This window comes from Podarcis filfolensis (assembly GCF_964270895.1).
Source record: "Podarcis filfolensis genome assembly, chromosome: 11".
NCBI classification, from domain to species: domain Eukaryota; kingdom Metazoa; phylum Chordata; class Lepidosauria; order Squamata; family Lacertidae; genus Podarcis; species Podarcis filfolensis.
In genome coordinates, this window is record NC_139613.1 from 25901358 (window position 1) to 25922133 (window position 20776).

Sequence of the window (20776 nt, forward strand, 5' to 3'; positions counted from 1 at the left end):
TAACTGGCTTTTTTCTTATAGTAGGGGACAAACTCTTGCTGATGACTTTTTTGTGGGATGCATGTGTGTGACACAAGTAGTTCACTGTCACTTTCTAATGGCAATGGGCTTAATTTGTTAGAGCACGGTCGTGTGATCTATTCGATAGGCCCCTAGTATATTCGGATTTTTAGAAAGCATTTCACACTGTCCCATGGGTGTAGCCAGGATTCTTGTGGGGGGGGGGCAAGAGTTTATTAGGTGGGGGCAGGACTTTTGTTGGGGAGGGCAGAACCGATGTGATTGGTCAGTTAGTTAAGTATATTATTTTACTTGATGGGGGGGAGCTGCCCCCCTGGCTATGCCAGTGCACTGCCCCTCACTGGATACTTGAAGTCATAGAACAAGACGGTGACTTTTCTTAATGCAACCTTACGCATGTGAGCTCAAAAGTAAGCCTCATTGATTTTAGTGGCATTTACTCTCATGTGTGTATAGGATTGCAGTGTTAATGGACTGGAAACTCTCTAAGTAAGATGAAAGTGATTAGGATCACATGTTTTCCCTTCACAGTGGAGATGGGTAAACAGTGGGATCTTTATTAATACACAGCAGCTTTAAAGACAAGTGGGCGTACAACGGCATAATTTATCTTTGGCATTCATTGCCACATAGTGATGATGTTGCATGATTTGATAGAATTGGGAAGAAGTCATTGCTTTCTCGTTGAGCTAAGAGAGAAATGTGTTTTTAATTAAACTGGATAACATTGAACTACAGTTTTTGCTTTGCTTTTAGCTATAGGATTATATGACATTTTATAAAAATCTGACCCTATCAAGTATGAGTGCTTTTATAGAACTGCCAGGCTATCTGATGCTGATTAAAAAGATGCATTAGTAAAAACACAAGAAGATTGGATGTAACTGGTATTTTTCTTAAACCTAATTCCTTATTAATCCTTTCTCTTTGCAGAACCATGAACAGACTGACTCAGCTGGAGAGACTGGACTTGGGAAGTAATGAATTCACAGAAGTGGTGAGTTCTAGCTAAGTAACGCAGCTTTCCTAAAACCTCTTATCTGTAAATCTATTTTTAATCAATGTCAAATAGAAAAATCAGCTTAATGCTGTCTTACAGAGAAACTGTTGCCTGTATCTTAATTTTTTAAGGAAACTATTTTTAAAGTTAACTGATTTGTGTAGCTTTCATTTCCTGTTAGTATGGTATATCTGTGACAGATGAAAGTATTTTCATATGTATTTAAACTACAAGCAAGCGTTATTCTCATTTGACCACATATTAGCTTCTAAGGTTATACGTTATAATAAGTGCTTATAATTTATGCAACTATGAAAACATTTTTTTCTAGTTGATTCTGCATGTGCCTATGCAGTGAAATTCATTCTGAAATTTATAGCTGGCTTTTCACTCAAATGTTATGACTATAACATCTGACAAAATACAGTATATATTTAAAGCTTGTAGGAAAAACCTAAGTAGGGCATCAGTGTGTAATAGAATGCTATATAAAAGAAAATAAACCATTCTGGAGAAATACAAAGGGCAGCATCCAATTTTGATCAAATCAATTTCCCCATCCTCCCCTCCCATCTGCAGTTGCCCCCTCCACCCCACATTCTCCCACAAATCAACTTCCAACCAACCAGATTCTGTTCCTAACATTGATCCTTCCACTGGTATATGGACACAGTTAGATTCACTCAGTGCATTGTCATTAATAAATTTATATCTATAATACAATCTAATTTTTTCATCTATCTTGTTTTTAACAGCCTGAAGTACTTGAACAATTAAGTGGGTTAAAAGAATTCTGGATGGATGGTAACAGACTAACTCTTATTCCAGGGGTATGTATATTTATTCCTTTAAATGTCTGTGCTTGCGTGTGTATATTTAAAGGTCTCATAAACATTTCATCTTAGGCCATAGAGTGCACATCAGACAGATTAAAAGCTGTACCTATATGTCCATTATTTCAAGCCTCTCCATAAGCCTCATACATTCAAGGTTGTTGCTTTTCCTGACCACCCTTGTTTGAAATAATACCAGAGGACGGGAAGCATATTCGTGTCAGCAAAACCTTGTTCTGCTTTGATTTGACAACTTTAGCTAAACCAATCATCCACACCCAATATGCCTTGTATTTTACGTATTTAGTGTAACTTATGACAATAGTATGCTTAAATGACATCCATTAGAATGTGTAGCTTCATGTATCAGTATGCCTTCACTCTTGATTACTTGGAATAGTCTGAAGTATTTCTGGTCACTTTTTTATACTCAAGAATGTAAATGTTCATAAAACAGTTGGTAGAAATGTGAACCTGCTTCTTCAATTGTTTAACATTCTGAAAAATGCAGGTGAATATTTTATGTGTTCCACCCAAAATATGTATGGTTGAATAAAAATTGTGAAACTGAATATGACATTGTGACAATCCTCTTTAGAGGCATAACCTTCACTTTGTATTAGTTTAGGCTCGTCTGCATCAGTGGAACTTTACAGCAGCTTCTTAGAATGAAATATCTACAGCTGGGCACTATGCTTAAGATTTGGATCTTGTACAAGCAGCTATCGAAACGTGCATGCTAGCTGGTTACTAGAATGCTGATGTTACAGGCCTGATAGAGCTTAGCAAATAGCTATTTTTTATTATCTGCAGAATAGAATATATTTTAACACAGAATCTTTTTACTTTGCCCATACTTTTATATTTTCAGTTTATGGGCAGTTTGAAGCACTTGACCTACTTGGATGTTTCCAAAAACAACATTGAAACTCTTGAAGAGGGTGTTTCAGGATGTGAAAGTTTACAAGACCTGCTGTTATCTAGTAATTCACTTCAGCAACTACCAGAATCTATTGGTTTGTATTGTCCAAAGTTAACTATTACTATATTTCAGAAACCAAAATAACAGTTGTGACATGCTGTATGTAGGCCAAAAGTAAAAACTAAAACAGCTTTTTCATCTTGCACAAATTGTGTTTGCATATCTAGGTCCAGTCAAGTAAGGTTCTTCCACTCAGATTCAGGTGATTCCTCCCTGCAGTCCTCTACAACGCAGCCCAAACTATTCAGGAGCCTTCTACCCCCTACCCACCTGGAGAGACTGCAGGTGGTTTAGGGGCTGCAGAGAGCAGGGAAGTTAAAAGAAAGTTCAGTTGCAATAGCTGCCTTACATTCATGCAACTGCTGGATACAACCCCGTCAGCTAGTATTTTTGCTGTGCAGTGTTGATCTTCAGGACTAAAATGATCTTGCCACACAGGCTTAATAGCTGCTGTGCTAAAGTGCCTCAATTTAAGATTAGAGAAGCGGGAGATTTCCCTAGAAATTGGTAATAGCTTTTCTTTGAAAGGCCTTGGTCTTCACATTGCAGAAGGAAATCAGGGGAGCCACTTGCCAGCCTTTTTGCGGACCCTGTTCCACTAGTATGAAGTGCAGCATGCGTTAGACATTAGCCACTGATACTCCCAGTCATGGGAGAAATACCGTATTTTTCCATGTATAAGAATAGGCTTTCCCCCTAAAAAATAATGTCCAGGGTTTGGGGGCATCTTATACATGGGGGCCATCTCCCCCCATTTTCTTAAATTGGAGTCCCCAAAAACAGGGTGCTCCTTATACATGGGGGCATCTTATAGACAGAAAATTACGGTATATGTCTTTTGTTTGTTTTTTCACGACATGGACTGGGGTGGGACAGGTAGAGTGAAACATCACTTTCAGACCTTTGTCCATGTGTCCCCTCGTACAAAGCAGGAATGTCTGTTTTCTATGAACACTATCTTATTATGATATATGTTTTACAACAGGGTCCCTGAAGAAATTAACAATTCTTAAAATTGATGAAAATCAGCTAATGTATCTGCCAGACTCTATAGGAGGGTAGGTATTTCTGAATAAATAAGGGCTTATATTCTATGGTTTTGTTCCTTAATGACTTCTTGTTTGGTTACAATCCTCTTATCTACTGCACATCAAATACAGTACCATGTAGACATTGCATGGTTTTATCAGTTGTTGGTTCATACTCCATCAGATTATTTTGGAAAGGCTACAGGTAGCTTGGAATAATGAGCTTTGGGCTATATTTTTAAAAGGGGCGAACTTCAGCCCTACATTTAGGTCTTATTGCTTAGCATTTATATAACAACTGGATATTAATTTTTATTTTGTTCATTTTAAAATGGCACTGTCATGTAAAAGACTTTTTAATTTAATATATTTAATTGAATTTCAGTTTAACATCAGTTGAAGAACTGGACTGTAGCTTCAATGAGATTGAAGCGTTGCCTTCATCTATTGGACAGCTCTCTAATACAAGGACCTTTGCTGCAGATCATAACTTTTTAACACAGTTGCCACCAGAGGTAAGTTCTTATTAATGAAAATCTAGTTTTTAATATATTACATATGTTTAGATTTGTAAGCAGGAGTATATCTGCATGCTTTTATTTCTGTACATTTCAAGTTGATTAAGACTAGCTGAAATCTTAGGATGCAGGTTTGGTTGGCGGAATAAATTTCCGAAGTGTCAGTCATAATCATGCAATTAAAGATATTAATAAGATGTAGACTTAAAAGGAAGAGTCTACAATTTTGCTATTAAAGCACATTCTGTTCAGAGATGAGAAAAAGCTTTGACCAGAGAATTCAAGCTCTCAGTATTTCCTCAGCTGTGAAGTGATTCTAACTTCAAAACGGGCATAATGGTGCCTGCAAAACAGATGCAGCCATTAGTCTTTACACATGCTTCAGGTGGATTTTCCTGCCTCCTTTTTAATGTGCATGCATGAACTTTCATGTGATCGATCTGTATATTCAAGAAATGTATCTGTATCTCCCCTGCATCTGTGTTTCTTTTTTATTCACTATAGCCATCATTTTTATTGTATTCTGTATGTGTTTATGCCAATAAACTCTTAATTATTAAAAAGAAAGAAAAGAAAAGAAAAGAAAGAAAGAGAACCATTTATGCCACCTTGAGCTCCTTTTAAAGAAAGATGAAAAATAAATAGTTTTAAGGATGAGGGTAGCTGAATGTTCCTTGGTGACGTCAAGTGAAGCCTGCCTTAACTTGAATATGCAAATAGATGTCAGAACAGTTGTCAGTAGGCACAAGTTGTCTTGTTACTTTCTGACAAAAAGTTATTGCACAGAAAAAATGGCATTAGGCAATGTGCATTGGACTAAAGAGAAGAAAGTTCCTAGAACAAAGAGTCATGCAGTTTTCTGAAATACATTATGTACAGGGGTCATAAGTTAGATCTGCACTAACCTGTGCCTCAATTGTACAACTGATGCTTATTCTTCCGCTCAGCTATACCAAGAATGAATATGATTGCTGTGTTTGCTATGCATTTGCATGCCATTGAAAGGCGTTGGCGATGAGTAATTTGCATGGCAGCATTCCAGTATAGGAGATATAGTGTGTACTTTGTTCCTTCCTCTTACGTCCTGTTGCTTATCCACCAGTAAATGACACAAGCTTCCTGTAGCAATAGACCTAACATGGCTACCACGCTGAAAATCAAATCCATGGGCTCATAGCAGCCTAAAAGAGTCAAGCAGATTACAGCCTTTGATGCATAGCTGTCAACCTTCCATTTTTTTGCGGGAAATTCCCTTATTCCTGCCCTGTTTCCCTCTGTTTCCCGCTGCTATCCTGGATTGTTAGATATCCCGTAGACTGTCCCTGGGACAGGTGAGGCTGCTGATCCTTTATTTTCGAGGCTGCTGATCCCTTATTTTCAAATCTGAAAGTTGACAGCTATTCTTAGAGGATGGTTGCTGGATGCCACGAGAATAGTCAAACTGGCCTGCATTCTATAGGTCTGTGGTCTCCAATGTAGTGACCGCTAGAGCACTGATGCCTGTGAAAGCCTCTGTACTCCCCTCACTTCTGCCTCCCTGGCCAGGAGTTAAACCCCCACCCCTTTATAAGTGAGAGGGGAGAAATCTCTACCTGGAAATTACAAGACGTTGAGAGAGGAGGCAGGAGTTGTTTTGCCCCTTCCCACTTCCTCTTTCAACTCTATAGTTTTCTAGACTGAGACCAGTATTGCAGAGGAAATAAGAGTGTATTGAAAGAGAAAGGAAAAAGGGATGGGAGAGGAAGGATGGACACGAGAAGAGATTAAAAGAAGATGAACTTTGTGTGTGTTTGTGCGTGCACATGCACACGCACTTTCCTACTTTCTGTGGTTTGGTACACTTCTTTGTTTGTCCCTCCCCCTTGGAGTGGGATATGGATCTGTTTTTGCTTTAGGTGTTTTCCATTCTCCTTGGGAGGCTGGGTTTTTTCCATCGTTTTCTCCTCCTCAGTGGTGGGGAATGTCTTGTGTCCTTGGTTGTTTTTCCTCTCTCCTGCTCTCTGGGGTCTAGGGGTCTGAGAATGTTCCCCCTGCCTCCCCAGTGCTCAAGAAATAAACTGGAAGAACAGATTTGTGGTGGTGCCAGTTACATAATTTGAAATGGGCCCAGAAAGGTTGGGAACCTCTTCTTTAGGTGGAAAAAAAAGTACATATAACCTCATTGTGAAAAAATACTGTACTTTTGGTGCAAGTTTAAAGGCAACGAATAAATTGCTATCTTAGTTTCCTCTAATCCACCCTGACCTTTCTTGTCCCTTTATATCCAAAATATACTGGGTCCTAGTTAGTGGAAATTTTTCTCTTTGAAAATATATCCAAGCAAGTTTTTATTTTCCTATTAAAAAATAATAGATAAATGCATGACTTAAAACATTCAGCAGCTAATACTCTGGATTGCTGAGTAATCAAACTTACTTATTTATTTTTCAGATTGGAAACTGGAAACATGTAACTGTTCTGTTCTTACATTCTAATAAACTGGAGTTCCTCCCAGAGGAAATGGGTGATATGCAGAAATTAAAAGTCGTCAATCTAAGTGACAATAGGTTTGTTATTTTCATTCTTTTGTGTCAATTATGAATAATGAAGCGCCACTCAATGACCATAGGTCAGTCACTGTTTCTTAGCCTAAGTGCCTTCCTTTCCCCCCATGGCTTGTTGTGAAGATAAAATAATGGGATGGAAGTGCATTTACCAATTTGAGATCCTTGGAGAGGGATGAAATATAAATGTAATGAATCGTGGTATCAAATTACCACAATTGCATCAAAATGCATTTGTTGCCCTCGTGGCTCTTAATTTGGTGGTTGCTTCCTTTGTGGAAAAGTGTGTTGTTCTGGCTGAGAAGCTTGGACAGGTCTGGGAATTGAGGTGCTAGCAAGAGAGAGGATAAGAATTTAAGCATAATACAGTCCATTGCCAGCCCATAAACTGCAATTGTGTAGGATGGAGCCAAGAGGAGACTAATGTTTAGTGTCTGAAGTTGACTGAGGCCACAGTTGTGTTGGCAAGATGGGGGAAAGCTCAGGAATTTGGAACACCCTCCCCTTGGATAAGATTAGTTAGTGATTCTAGCACGAGTTTTTATATTCCGTAACACTGCTGTGGCAGAGCAGCCTTCCTCAACTAGTACCTTCCAGATGTTGCTGGACTACAACTCCCATTAGCCCCACCCAGTATGGCCTTTGGGCAGGGATTATGGGATTTGTAGTGCTAGAGGTCACCAGGTTTCGAAAGGCTGCCCTATTAGTTATGCTGGGATTGTTATACCAGGGAAAGCTACTGGTTAGATAGTAGGGGTTAATTCTTGGGTTGCTGTGGGTATGAGGTTGTTGCTTGTGGGCTCTCTCTCTCTCTCTGTGTGTGTGTGTGTGTGTGTGTGAGAGAGAGAGAGAGAGAGAGAGAGAGAGAGAGAGAGAATGAGAATATCACACTGGACAAAAAGTTACTATTTGTTTAGAACTGGATAATGTTGAATGAAAAGCTTTTGACTAAAGAAATCTAATGCTGCAAACAAGTCCATCTGTTTTAAAACCAAAAGTAAAAACATACAATGTTTTTCATATTCAGGGGTGGGGAACCTTTGTCATCCTGACAGTCCTATTCCCTCATGGGCAGTCTTCCAGAGGCTTCATGCCAGAGAAAGAAATTTGGTGAAGCGATGGGTGTGACTCTTGCCTTTGTACAGCAGGCTACATTCCAGCAATGCATAAGCTGGAAGCTTATGCAGGCACATGCATACACATCTTCCTGGTGCTTTTTTCCTAGAAAAATAGGTGCTGGTATTCAACATGAAGTTGCCAGGGATCACCAGCCTTTTTTGATTGAAGAGGTTGGGGGGCACCAGTCACAAAATGGCTGCATTGGAGGGGGTATGGCGTAATACAAAATGGCTGCCCTGGGGGTGTGACATAAAACAAAATTAGAGAGGCAGCTATCCCTGACAACCTTATGCTTACCATAGGAAGACAGCTAAGTGTTTGGAGATAAAAGTATGGAGTATGGCGATAAAAGGCGTTCACACACACTGACTGATGCTGGTGCTATTGCTGTCTAATAAAAAACGGGAGCATTTCTCAATACAAAAATATATATACATGGTAGCCACACCGCTCTCATTTTACAGAAATCGCTAGAAGATACCTACACCTTTTGCCCCATAACTTTCTTTCTTGGAGGGCTAGTACCTACTTCCAGGAACCACGTCACTCATGGGCACTGAGTTGGTGATTCTTTATCTATGGTATCCTCATTCTGGTCTGTTCTTAGATAAATAATTTGTTTTTATGCATAATCTTTGTATCACATGTTTTCTTCACAGACTGAAGTATTTGCCCTATACCTTTACAAAGCTGCAGCAACTGACTGCCATGTGGCTATCAGATAATCAGGTAAGCATTGCTTATTTTTAGCATGATTAGAAGTTTTTTTTTAAATTTCTTGCAATCCTAACAAATTTTAAAGCTAGCCCTTCAGTGACATACATAAATCCCCTTTGGACTCCAAATATATTTTTGGCTTCTGAATTTGGTATTTCTCACCAAATGATCACATTGGACCTAATATTCTGATGAGCCAAAGGATCCTATTATTGTATTGAAGTGCATGCACGTGCTGTTAAAGGATCATTGACATTCTGCAAAATGGTTATACATCATGAATAGGGTGTGTGCAAAACTCTTTTAAAACATCTACTCCTCTTTATCTTGAGACTTGGTTAATAAAATTACTCAGCATACTTAATTTATCGGCTATGTTTTAATATTTCATATCAGATATATATTCTTAATGAAAATGAAACTAGGATTTCACTGCATGCACGTGTATAGAATGTGTATATATTCCTAATGGCATTCTTGTTTTGTTTATATTCTCAGTCTAAACCACTCATTCCACTTCAAAAAGAAGTTGACCCAGAAACACAGAAAACAGTGCTTACTAATTATATGTTTCCACAGCAACCAAGATCTGAAGAGGGTAGGAATTTTATTTTATTTTTTCATATATATTTTTAAAGTTTGATGATAAAGGGAGTATCTATTTAGATTGGATTACTGATTTTACTATTTCTAACTTTTAAATTATTGGGCCCTCACCTGTATCCTGAAGTCCCAGATCCCTTGGAGCTTATTTGCTTAGGAATCAATTTCCTTTTTCTTTTCTTTAGTTATGTTTATATCTGATAACGAAAGTTTCAACCCTTCACTGTGGGAGGAGCAGAGGAAACAGCGTGCTCAGGTTGCTTTTGAATGTGATGAAGATAAAGATGAAAGGGAGGCACCACCCAGGGTATGCAATTGCTTTATTCTGTCATGATTTCCTTCAAACGTTTCACACTTTCTGCCTTTAATAGGATCTCCTGCTGAGTTGGGTAACCTCCTAGCAACTCTCTCACAATTTCTTTTGCACAACCTTCAGGCTTCAGTGAGATTCTAGAGGATCATAGCTTTCATTTAGAATGCATGTAGACAGTCTTTAACGTGAAGCTCTTTGAGGTTATGCTGTGAAGGCACATGATGCAGCCAGCCACCGATTTGGAGTGGGCCTGGGCCTGGTTAGTGCTTGGATAACAAACCCTCTGGGAACCTCGTGCATGTCATGTTCAGTCCTGCTGCTTTTTGTTCTGTTTGTTTTGTTGTTTTAATGAAGTGAATTATTAGTCTTTTTCTTCCTGGTGTTTGCAAGATTTTGTTAGTCACTTTAAGAATGTTTATTAGAAGAGAAAAGAGGAGTAGAAATGTAATTTAAAATAACAATTAGTTTTAAAGATGGGATTAAAGCATAAATAATGCAAATAAATGTAATGGTCTATAGGTGTAAGATGTGTGATCTGTAGCTTCATGCATGGTCCAGGTTTCTTTTACAGCTTCTGGTACTGGACCAATGCCTAGCTGAGACTGATCCTGCAAAAATAATGAGTTCCCTAGAGAAAGAGTTGAGTAGAAATGTGAGAAATGTAAGGAGGGCTGGACATGTGCATTCCCCATTCACGTCAATGCCAGCAGCAGCCCTATGATTATAGTGGAATGTTTCTTCTGTTCCACAGCTGATGTCAGAATTTGCAGAGTTACTTTGCAACTGTGATGTGACTTATAAAAACTAAATTTTCTTGCTTAGGAGGGTAATTTGAAGAGGTATCCAACACCTTATCCTGATGAGCTGAAGAATATGGTCAAAACAGTTCAAACAATAGTGCACAGACTGAAAGATGAAGAAAACCCAGATGATGCTAGTAAAGAATCAAAGCCAGAAAGTCAGCCAGTTTCAATGAAAGATACAGGTGTAAAGGTTAGTTTTAAAATTCTATTTTTTGTCTTATTTTGATCATTTTAATGAAATACTAAAATTTGAACTGTGGAAATGTTTAGATAATCATAAACATTTACAAAAACAAAAAAAAACTTACCTTTGGCATTCCACAAGGTAATTATCCAGCTCTGATAGATTGGAAATGTTAACATGGACTGAGAGTAATTGATTTCTGTGTATTGGCCACTATTTAGAAAATAGCTTAGTTCTCTGATTCTGGTAAGTAGGCACCTCTGCTATCAGCACCTTTCTTTCTTCCCCCTTGTTGGTCTTTGCAGAGGAAAATCAAAGGGTTCACAGATGGCGTGAGGTCAAAATTCCATTTGATTTATATCAAGATTATTACGAGATAAAAGTGGCAAAGTAGTAGTTTGTCACTTGTAGAAATGTGTTGATTCCTGTCATGAACTCAATGATCCCAAGTGGTACAGGGTGGGAGTTGTGCTCAGATTTGTTGGAGGAGGAGAATACTGGGGACACTGGAAGCAGGGAGGGGCAGGACCCCCGCACACATGATCCTTTGTCTTTAGAGGCCAGAGAAGGGGAGACAGTCCCACTTGCTGTCTCTGCTGCCCCCTCCATCAATGGAAGAAAGAGCTTCCCTAGCAATGGGGAAGAGCGTAGACGAGCCAGAAGGAGAGGCTGCACAGCTGGACTGGGTAGCTCTGTTCTGTGGCTGAGAACTTGGTGCCACCTCTACTGTTGGCAGCAGACCTACATCCCCATTAGGCGAAGCACAAAACTCCAAGTGCACCAGTCTCACTAGTGAGCATGCTATATATCACCTTTAAAAGCTGATGGGGGGGGGGTTGTGCCCATTTGTTGCAGCGTTCATCCAGTCTCAGACCCTGATAGCATTCTTGAACTCTTAGTCACCATTGGTGATCTTTACTTGTTACTCGATCTGAATCTTTACAATCCTTGAATAAAACTTCCTTTCTTACATACACATAAGCCTCTGTTGTTGTGTTTAGGACAGTTCACCCAAGCCTTTTCTGACCCTTAGTTTGGACAGCGCTAATGGCTGGGTTTGGGTGGCTATTTGTGGATGGGGTGGACATTTTCTTCTGTTTTAGATGGTACTTTCTCTGGACAAACACTTAGCTTTGTATTTGTTATAGAATTTCTTACATATTTTGTTATCGTGAATTGCTTCTCGATGTGTGAAGCAATAAGTACACTGCACTAAACTGCTTAATTATTATTACTGCTCATTGTCACAATTTTACTGATTTTCTTGATGAGTATTGTTATTGGATGTTCTGTTATTGTGTGAACTGCTTTGATGTTTCTTTATGCAAATTAAAAGCAGTATAGATTTTTTTAAAATAAATGAAAGTAATAAGTATACGAGCTTTGATTTCCAGAATAGAATGTTTGTTAATGTCTTTAAATCTATCATAGACTGCAGAAATTACTCCAGCAAAGAGCAAAATGGAAAACAAAGAGCAGAATGTGATAGGAAACTGTGTGCAAAAACCTAATGTAGCAGAAGTTGAGAATAGCACCGGAAACTTGCAGATGAATACTCAAGTTGAAACCTCTGAGAACAAAATACCAATTGCTAATCATGAGGATACTCTTGAGGTAGTTTAATTGTTTCCCTTGCATGTTCTCTGCCAACTAAGCAACACCCAAAGCTGAGCAAAACATGATGAGGAGGATATAAATTGCAAAATATTTTTCATTTACCCCTAAAAAATAAATCAAACTCACAAGAACACTTAAGTTACAGTCTAGTACACGATGACCCGGGATTACTTCTGAGTAGATGTGTGCAGAAGTGTTTTGCTAAAATCCTGTTACAGTTGCCAGCAGCAAATTACTTTTTGAATAGGCAGGATTTAATCAGAACATAACAGATAAATGAATAACTAATTACATTAAATGATTCTGAAATTGCCTTTTCATTATTTCTGTTCAAATGAAGTCTGCATATTTTTCACATTTTTTATTTGAGTATATGCACCAGAGTTACTTTTTTGAGATCCCAGCAAATGTGGTGCTGTGGTAGAATGTCAGACTAGGACTGGGGAAAACACCCATTTGTGAGGTTTACTGGGTCAGCCACTCTCAGCCTAATCTATTTCACAGGATTGTTCTGAGGATAAAGGGCGTGGGAGAAGGCGAGGACCTTGCATACTGCAAGGCAAGATATAAATATAATCAGTAAACAAAACAGTGCTGTTTTGCTCTGCTTTATTATATGAGTTGCCACTACGCCTGATAGTTATGATTTTACTTTGCTACACGTTGTGTTTGATTTTGTAATTTTGTGAGATTTTATATTTGTTATACAGCTTGTCAATCACTCATAAGTGTAAGTGGGTGGCGTATAAATATATACCGTATGTTTATAGGCTAGTAGTAGGTCCTGAGCACAAAATTCAGTTCAAAGCCCAGTTTGATGCTTTGGAAAACAGCCCACCTTGGCCTGAAGTGCTTCAAAGGCTGTCAGATTCATTTTGAGATCTAAGATGTGGGTTTGTTTTGGAAAACAATGAGTTTTTGACTCCCCTTCTCCATTCACTCTTGTGAATTTTTATTTAAAGCTATAACTGCCCCCACCCCCACCCGAGAAACAGGCACAGCAAATTTCCCCTCCAGATTGGATTAACCCTGCCAAATAGGTCTGGGGACTTTTCTTCAAATGTTAGTTTTCTTCTTTCAAGGCCTTGGAAATGCACAAACTCTCCTTCTGTGTGCCCCACTCAATTTCCCACCCAGGTCTTTCAAAGCTTACATATTATCAGTATTTCAAATGAAGCATATAACTATTATTATTATTATTATTATTATTAGTAGTAGTAGTAGTAGTAGTAGTAGTAGTAGTTTAAGTGTTTCCTTTGTGCTTTCTTCTTGGTGCCTGGGTCTTGCTCCAGAGTGAGTGGTGCGTATATTGCTGTCTTCTGAAGCCCAGCCTCTGACTGCAACTGCACAATGAGCTGCTCCTCTCAGGAGCAATCTCAATGCAATATGAAGAGTTACAGTAACAATAAAAAATAAAAATAAATGGAGATACCAGCACAAATGAACAATGCATGCAGAAATGCTTAGGTTTGTCTAAGGAGTTATTTATTTTGGCAAACATCTGAAAATTTATACCACACACCTCTCCTTTGGCAGGAGTCAGAAGAGCTGTCCTCTGACGAAGAAATGAAAATAGCAGAAATGAGACCCCCTCTCATAGAAACCTCTATTAACCAACCAAAGGTGGTAACTCTTGGCAATAGCAAAAAAGGTGAGCTTAAACAATCTTTCAGTTGTTAAAGTTTATAAAATTAAGCTAAATTAAAGCTGCATGAAAGTATCTGGAAGCATCTTTTAGAAAGTTCATCCTTTAAACTAGCACATGTGCGCTTAAGTTAATGGAGCATATTTTGACATGCCTTATTGCTTGGAGCATGATTACATAATTATGATCATAGTACACATCTTACTCGACTATATTTCCTCTGCTTAAATATAATGGATGTTGCTGTGCTTGAATAACAGGCATAGAAATATGTATCTTGCTCATAAAAATGTCCAGTATACTTGTGAAAAATTTATGTAATGGAGGGGGGATTATTTAATGAAGAGCTGACAATAATTTCATAGAATTTGTTTAATTGCTTCTATCCCAAATGCATGTAACTTGAGCATCTGAAGCATATCACAGAAGCTGTGAAATACCGTATTTTTTGCACCATAACACTCACTTTTTTCCTCCTAGAAAGTAAGGGGAAATGTCTGTGCGTGTTATGGAGGAAATGCCTATGGGTGGCATGCCTACAGATTTTCCTCCTCTAAAAACTACGTGCGTGTTATGGTCGGGTGTTATAGAGCGAAAAATACGGTATATGTATACTTCACTTCATTGTGCAACCAGGAATGTAAGGGTGCATGTAACATAATTTGACTATGTTTGAGGAGTTGGGTCGGGCAGCGTTAACAGATTTCAGTAGTGGGCAAAATGTTGTTGCTTTTAGCCTATATTAAGTTAAAATGAAATTGTTTAGATCTGAAATTCTGTTTCACAACAGTTTGCTAGTTAGATTGGGGTCCCTTCCAACTCTACAATTCTATGGTTGTATATATTCAGTAGGTTTCCTGTGAAAATTAAATGAATCTGAATGGACCATAAGGTAATTATATACCTATACTAAGCTAACTTGAACTCTTTTTAGATGACAGCAAAGATGTAGATTCATTGTCGGATGACCCCACACACAACAGTAATCAGAATAACAGCAATTGTTCCTCTCCTTCTCGAATGTCCGACTCGGTTTCTCTAAATACTGACAGTAGTCGTGAAGCATCTCTGTGCTCTCCAGACAAGGAAACTAACATGGCTATCACTTCCAAAATCAGGTGTGAAAAATACCACATAGCATGGTTGTTTGGAACATTGATTTGAAAAGTCCTTTTCATGTTTCTATGCTTGTTTTTTTTTAATAACTTCATAAATTGTTTAAAATCATTTTAGAAATTAAACGGTGGATTTGTTGCTTTCCTATACAAGTTATAGATGACCACCCATATTGTATTTCTAAGTCTGCTTGTTTTGATTTGCTGTCCTTTTGCTGAGTTGTGGTTTGTTGTACTGACATGGGACTTGTACACTAGAGAAGCCCAATATGTCCAAATCAAAGCAAGCTGAGTAAGGAAATGTGCAGTTTATAGGGAATTGGCAGAAGCTGGAAGAAATTGCCACTACCCTCCATGAACTATATCACCTGCCTCTTCAACATTAAGTTCTCTTGTGTTTTCCCCATTGCATCAGCATAGTTGACATGAGATACTACTTGCCCGGCAGTACCAGAATAGTTCTTGGTTGGGTGCCTTATCCCGGCACTGTCTATCTGGCCATGTAACAAATGTGTTTGGAGATACTTTAGCATTTCTCCTTTCACACTTTGACATCTTGTTTTTGTATCTTAGCCTCTAAAAATGTTAAATACATAGCAGATGCACTACAGTCACTGAAGTAATTTCAGTGAACAATAACTTAGTTTTTTGTATTGTTACCAAACATTTTGCTTGTCACTAAAGTAATAATAATAATAATAATAATAATAATAATAATAATAATAATTTATTTATACCCCGCCCATCTGGCTGGGCCTCCCCAGCCACTCTGGGCGGCTTCCAAAAAAATATTAAAATACTATAATACATCAAACATTAAAAGCTTGCCTAAACAGGGCTGCCTTCAGATGTCTTCTAAAAGTCTGGTAGTTGTTGTTCTCTTTGACATCTGGTGGGAGGGTGTTCCACAGGGAGGGTGCCACTACCGAGAAGGCCCTCTGCCTGGTTCCCTGTAACTTGGCCTCTCGCAGTGAGGGAACCGCCAGATTGTGTTTATGTTTTAATAATGACTTCAGTGGTATCCAGTGCCTAATATGTTACAATTTTATCTCGGCAAGGAGATGCTTAGTACATTGCATCTTATAAAACTATTTTATTAGTGCACAACAAGTAATTGATATACCAACATAATAACAATGCTGTTGTCATATCTATCAGTTTGTTAAACTATTAATTTTTTGCTTTCAGGCAAGAAGATGAAAATTCCAACAGTCTTTTACAAAATGGAGGTGAATTAAATGTCATAGCAGATGAAAAACTAGATGCTGAAGATCAAGTTACAAATTTCACTGAATTCAGATTAAACATTGAGGAGAGATTAGCTCTGATAGAAAGAGGTGTTGAGCTAAACAATGCTACTGATGAGTCTCACAAATTTCACCAAATTAACATGAATATCTGCAAGTTGACTGATGAGGAAGGAATCCAATCAAATGTAGTAGAACGAATAAAATCACAGGAATTACCGTCAGTTAAGGGCTTTTTAAACAATAATATAAAAGAAGAAATTGAGCATTTGGAAAATGGAAATAAATATTCTAACCTGGGTCCTATAAATAATGTCAATGGACATTCTGAGGAAGGGCTTCACTGTGCAGGAAAACCAGAGCTAAAGAGAAGTGCTACAATTGATACTGATTCTTCTTTGGAAATGTGTCTTTCAAAAAGCACTGAAGACTTGTCCCCCCAGCGGAGTGGACCAGTTGTGAAATCTCACAGCATAACTAACATGGACACAGGTGCTCTGAAAATTTATGATATCATCAATGACAATGGATCCCAGCAGCCAAATCCTGTAGTAAAACCAGCAGTGACAGGTCCAGATGGGAAAAACATAGTCCGGAGTAAATCAGCTACTCTCCTCTATGACCAGCCATTACAAGTATTTCCTGCATGTTCATCATCATCTGATTTAATGTGTACAAAAACAGTGTTCAAATTTGATTCGAATCATAATCCTGAAGGTACTAATGTAATAAGAGGGCAAGGGACAAATACTTCACAACAATTCAGTACCCCTCAATATAATATCCAGTACAGTAGCAGCATGGCAGCCAAAGAATCCTTGTGGCCCCCGAAACAAAACTCCCTAGTTGAACAAAGCTGCTTGCCTCCTCAACGCTTGCCAAGGTCAGATACCGCAGATGGCTGTAATTCTGTGAAACATTCTGCCAACATGAATTTCTCTAACCATAACAATGTTAGAGCTACTGCTGCGTATAATACACATCAGAGGATGGGTGGCCGGCATATGGAAATGTGGGCCGTTCCACCAAATGACAGACTTGTTTCTGGAGCAAGCCGAAATACTCTCCAGCGGCAGAGCAGTGTCTCTTCCACTGCTTCCATGAACATTGGTGATTCTGGGCCTCCTCGGCGCCCTCAGGTTCCTGAAGGAGATTATTTAACGTACAGGGATTTGCACTCAATGGGAAGAGTTCCACCAATAATGTCAGGGCCGCAAAGACCTCTTTCTGCAAGAACCTACAGCGTGGATGGGCCCAACGTACCTCGGCCTCAGAGTGCTCGCCCTTCAGCAAACGAAATACCAGAGAGAACTATGTCAGTTAGTGACTTCAATTACTCAAGGACTAGTCCTTCTAAAAGAACAAACCCAAGAGTTAACTCTGAACACTCTCTGCTAGATCCTCCAGGAAAAAGTAAAGTTCCCCATGACTGGAGGGAACAGGTGCTGCGACACATTGAGGCCAAAAAATTAGAAAAGGTAAATAACTTGACTACTTCTCCTTCAACTTGCTATCCTTCTCCTGAGTCAACCTATAAAAGTCCAGTTTTGGAAGTGATGCATGTTCTCCAGCTGTGATAGTGTGCTTTGAAATTTTAAGTAATCTATTTATAAATTTAAAACCATGTTCAAAACATGATAGAAGCTATTTTAAGCATGCATCCTGCTGCACAAACAACTGTGACTATCTGACATCCTGCCTACATGCTTTGTTGAAAATAGTAAGTTGCTAAAGAATATCTGAGGTTTTTTGCCATAATGTCTAGTGAAATCTAAGTGGGAAAGTGATGTGTTTCAGCACGCTTGAAGCTCACATACGAAAACCTGATTCATATATTATCAGAGACGCATGGTTGCAGCTTTGCCATGACTGAATCTCATAGAATGACATTTGAATAACACTGTGTTTCTCAAATAGTGGATCAGAACCCACCAGTGTGCCTTGGGCCACCTTCAGGAAGGCCTCATTGCCATGCCCAGTACCTCCTCTTGCCTGTCTTGCCACTTAATTATGCCATAGCCTTTTGGTTGGACCAGCAGACTGGAAGACAGTTTGGGGAATGAGGAGAGGAAAGGAAATCTTCCTCCACTGAGGGAAAAGGACAGAGGAGGAATTTACAAAAGGTTAATGTATAACCATAAATAAATATAAAAACAAATTGGGAATAGAAAAGCAGGGAAGAAAAGAAAGCTATTTCCAAGAGAAAGAGGTGAAAGTAAAAGGGCCTGGGAAGAGGAATGAAAGGAAGGCGGCTTGGGGGACGGGGCTGAGACTAAGGTACAAGTTGAGTGAGAATAGAGAATGGGAGAAGAAATTACCAGAAATGTGATTACAGGAGATCACACATTGTTTTCTCCTTGAGTTTTACAATACAGTATCAGACGTAATATTGGAACAGACCCATAGACTGCATTGATGCTACATTCAGGTAGGGTCAGCATCCACACACAGTGTTCTGCTGCAGTACTGACATGTTACCATAAAACTGGTAACAAAGGACTGCGTTGTTTAGATATTTGTTCCCGCTCTCAGAAGCAGCTCCTTCGCTTTAAATGCAGATTTTCTAATCTGTTACAATCCATATTTGATAGAAAAACCCAAACATTTTATCAATTGCATTTCATGTTCAATTAAATATAGCTCCTCTGTTCAGATGTTGGTTGTGGCTTAAATCCATCCTCCCATATATTTTAAGCTTCTTGGGGCCATCTGGTGGCTACTGTTGGAGACAGAAAGTTGGACTGATTCATCAAGACAGCATTGTAAATCCACAAAAGTCACTAGTCTGCACACAAGCACAAAAAAACCCTAGCTTGGTGGGAGCTGGCAGAGGAGGGACAGGGTCCTCTGTCCCTTCTTACAGTAGCCTACTGTATTTCTATGTAGAGTATGAAGGAAGTGACTTCTATCTTCTGGCAGCCTGTTTGGCTGCTATGCTGGACACAGAGAAGGGTTGGAGCACTCAGCACCTTGTCTGCCAACATAGGAGCCAACTCCTAGGGGCTGAGGGGGCTTTGCAACCCCATAAAATATTTGAGGAGGCTGCTCCCCCCCCCAAGTTTATGGGCATTGTATTCAAATGGTGTGGGTGCACTGTGTCATGTGATCAGTTATGTGGGGTGGGGCTTACCTTGTGCCCCCCCCCATATTTTATTCAAGTTAGCACCACTGTCTGCCAACCAGTTGACTTGCCTGTGTGCAAAGCCTTGTTGCCTGTGGCTGTCAGGTGAGTGCTTAAATAAAAGACTGATGTAAAATGTAGGACTTGGATTCCTACTGATCATATGTTCCAGATAGCTTTAAATGCTTGTTTTTGAATTTGGGTGATCAGAATGAGAAGTCTCTGAATCTTGGAAAAGCAAGTTTGTGTGGGCTATAGTAAATAGCTGCAGGGTAGAGTATGAAGGTAATGGCTGTTTCCTGAAAGAGAATTCCAAAGTACTTCATCATAGGCTGCTGTAGATATAAAACTAACCTTAGTGTTGTGGAAATGAGGCCTGGGTTCGTGGGCGCTCCCCTGGCTCCCTTCAGTGTGGCTGTAAGGGGAAAAACAGAAGCATTTACTTCCATATTCAACTAACTGTCCTAACCAGGACAAACTGTGACTGGTTTTAACTATGGTTTATCTGAACAGGCCAAGATTGTAAACCACAGTTTAAAGCTGGCCACAGTTAGTTCTGGCTTGGAAATAAAAACAAACTGATTGGAATCATTTGCTTTTAACTAATCTCACCACTGCACTGGTGGAAGAGAAGGGAATTTGGAGAGCCCAAGCTCAGGCCCACTCAGGCTCTTTTCCATAGCACTTCAGCATGGTTTGGCATTTTTATGAATGATGTAGATCCCACCTGCAGTTTCATTTAATTATTCTGATGCAATTGCCTCTGAAAGGTTACACTGTTTGGATACATGCCATACTGTAACCTACATGGTTCAGTTTGATTTTAGGGAAACATGACAAACACTCTGAAAATGTAAGTGGCAATCATACTGCAAATAATATGTGGTTTCTTAGATAGCATGATTTAAAGCACAAAATGTACATCAACCAGCCATTAGTCCTAGAATTCTGAAATTGGTCTCATTCCTAAAATAATATGCATTGCTTAGCTTTAGTGTTTGTTTAGACAACACCCATGTTCTCATTTGTAATGGTACTCTTTAAATTTAGGGTTGATCCACACTTTTGCTTGATCTATATTTTGATTGTATTGTGTATTAATTCCCCCAGGTCCGAGAGCTTTTCTCATTATTCTTGCCAAAATCTGATCTTACCCACTGAATTGGATCTTATCAGATGCACTGAAAATTCAAAGAGAGATTTTGCTTAACCAAGCTTCAGTTCAGTGGGTAAGATCAGATTTTCGCAAGGCACGGCTGCGGAACAATGAGGAAAGCTCTCAGACATGTGGGAAGTAATGAGCCTTAACTTACCTAAAAAGAATACTTTATGTATAAAAGCACTATGGGACTCTTACTTTTAGTTCG

At 39.0% G+C, this 20776-nt stretch overlaps 1 protein-coding gene across 4 annotated transcripts in view; it reads left to right on the forward strand.

Annotated features, from left to right (window-relative positions):
• ERBIN (erbb2 interacting protein) overlaps nucleotides 1-20776 on the forward strand; it is an 85884-nt gene that overhangs the window by 49532 nt on the left and 15576 nt on the right. For all 4 annotated transcript variants that reach the window (XR_014539618.1, XR_014539619.1, XM_083576005.1 and 1 more), the window contains exons 8-21: nucleotides 955-1018; nucleotides 1777-1851; nucleotides 2726-2870; nucleotides 3822-3894; nucleotides 4250-4379; nucleotides 6813-6928; nucleotides 8704-8773; nucleotides 9260-9359; nucleotides 9550-9671; nucleotides 10500-10670; nucleotides 12096-12278; nucleotides 13818-13932; nucleotides 14861-15044; nucleotides 16230-17766. Coding sequence is in view for 2 of the 4 variants with exons in the window: in XM_083576005.1 (XP_083432131.1) it covers nucleotides 955-1018; nucleotides 1777-1851; nucleotides 2726-2870; nucleotides 3822-3894; nucleotides 4250-4379; nucleotides 6813-6928; nucleotides 8704-8773; nucleotides 9260-9359; nucleotides 9550-9671; nucleotides 10500-10670; nucleotides 12096-12278; nucleotides 13818-13932; nucleotides 14861-15044; nucleotides 16230-17766 (3085 nt within the window). In the remaining 2 variants the exon portion in view is untranslated. The remainder of the gene's footprint in view (nucleotides 1-954; nucleotides 1019-1776; nucleotides 1852-2725; nucleotides 2871-3821; nucleotides 3895-4249; nucleotides 4380-6812; nucleotides 6929-8703; nucleotides 8774-9259; nucleotides 9360-9549; nucleotides 9672-10499; nucleotides 10671-12095; nucleotides 12279-13817; nucleotides 13933-14860; nucleotides 15045-16229; nucleotides 17767-20776) is intronic.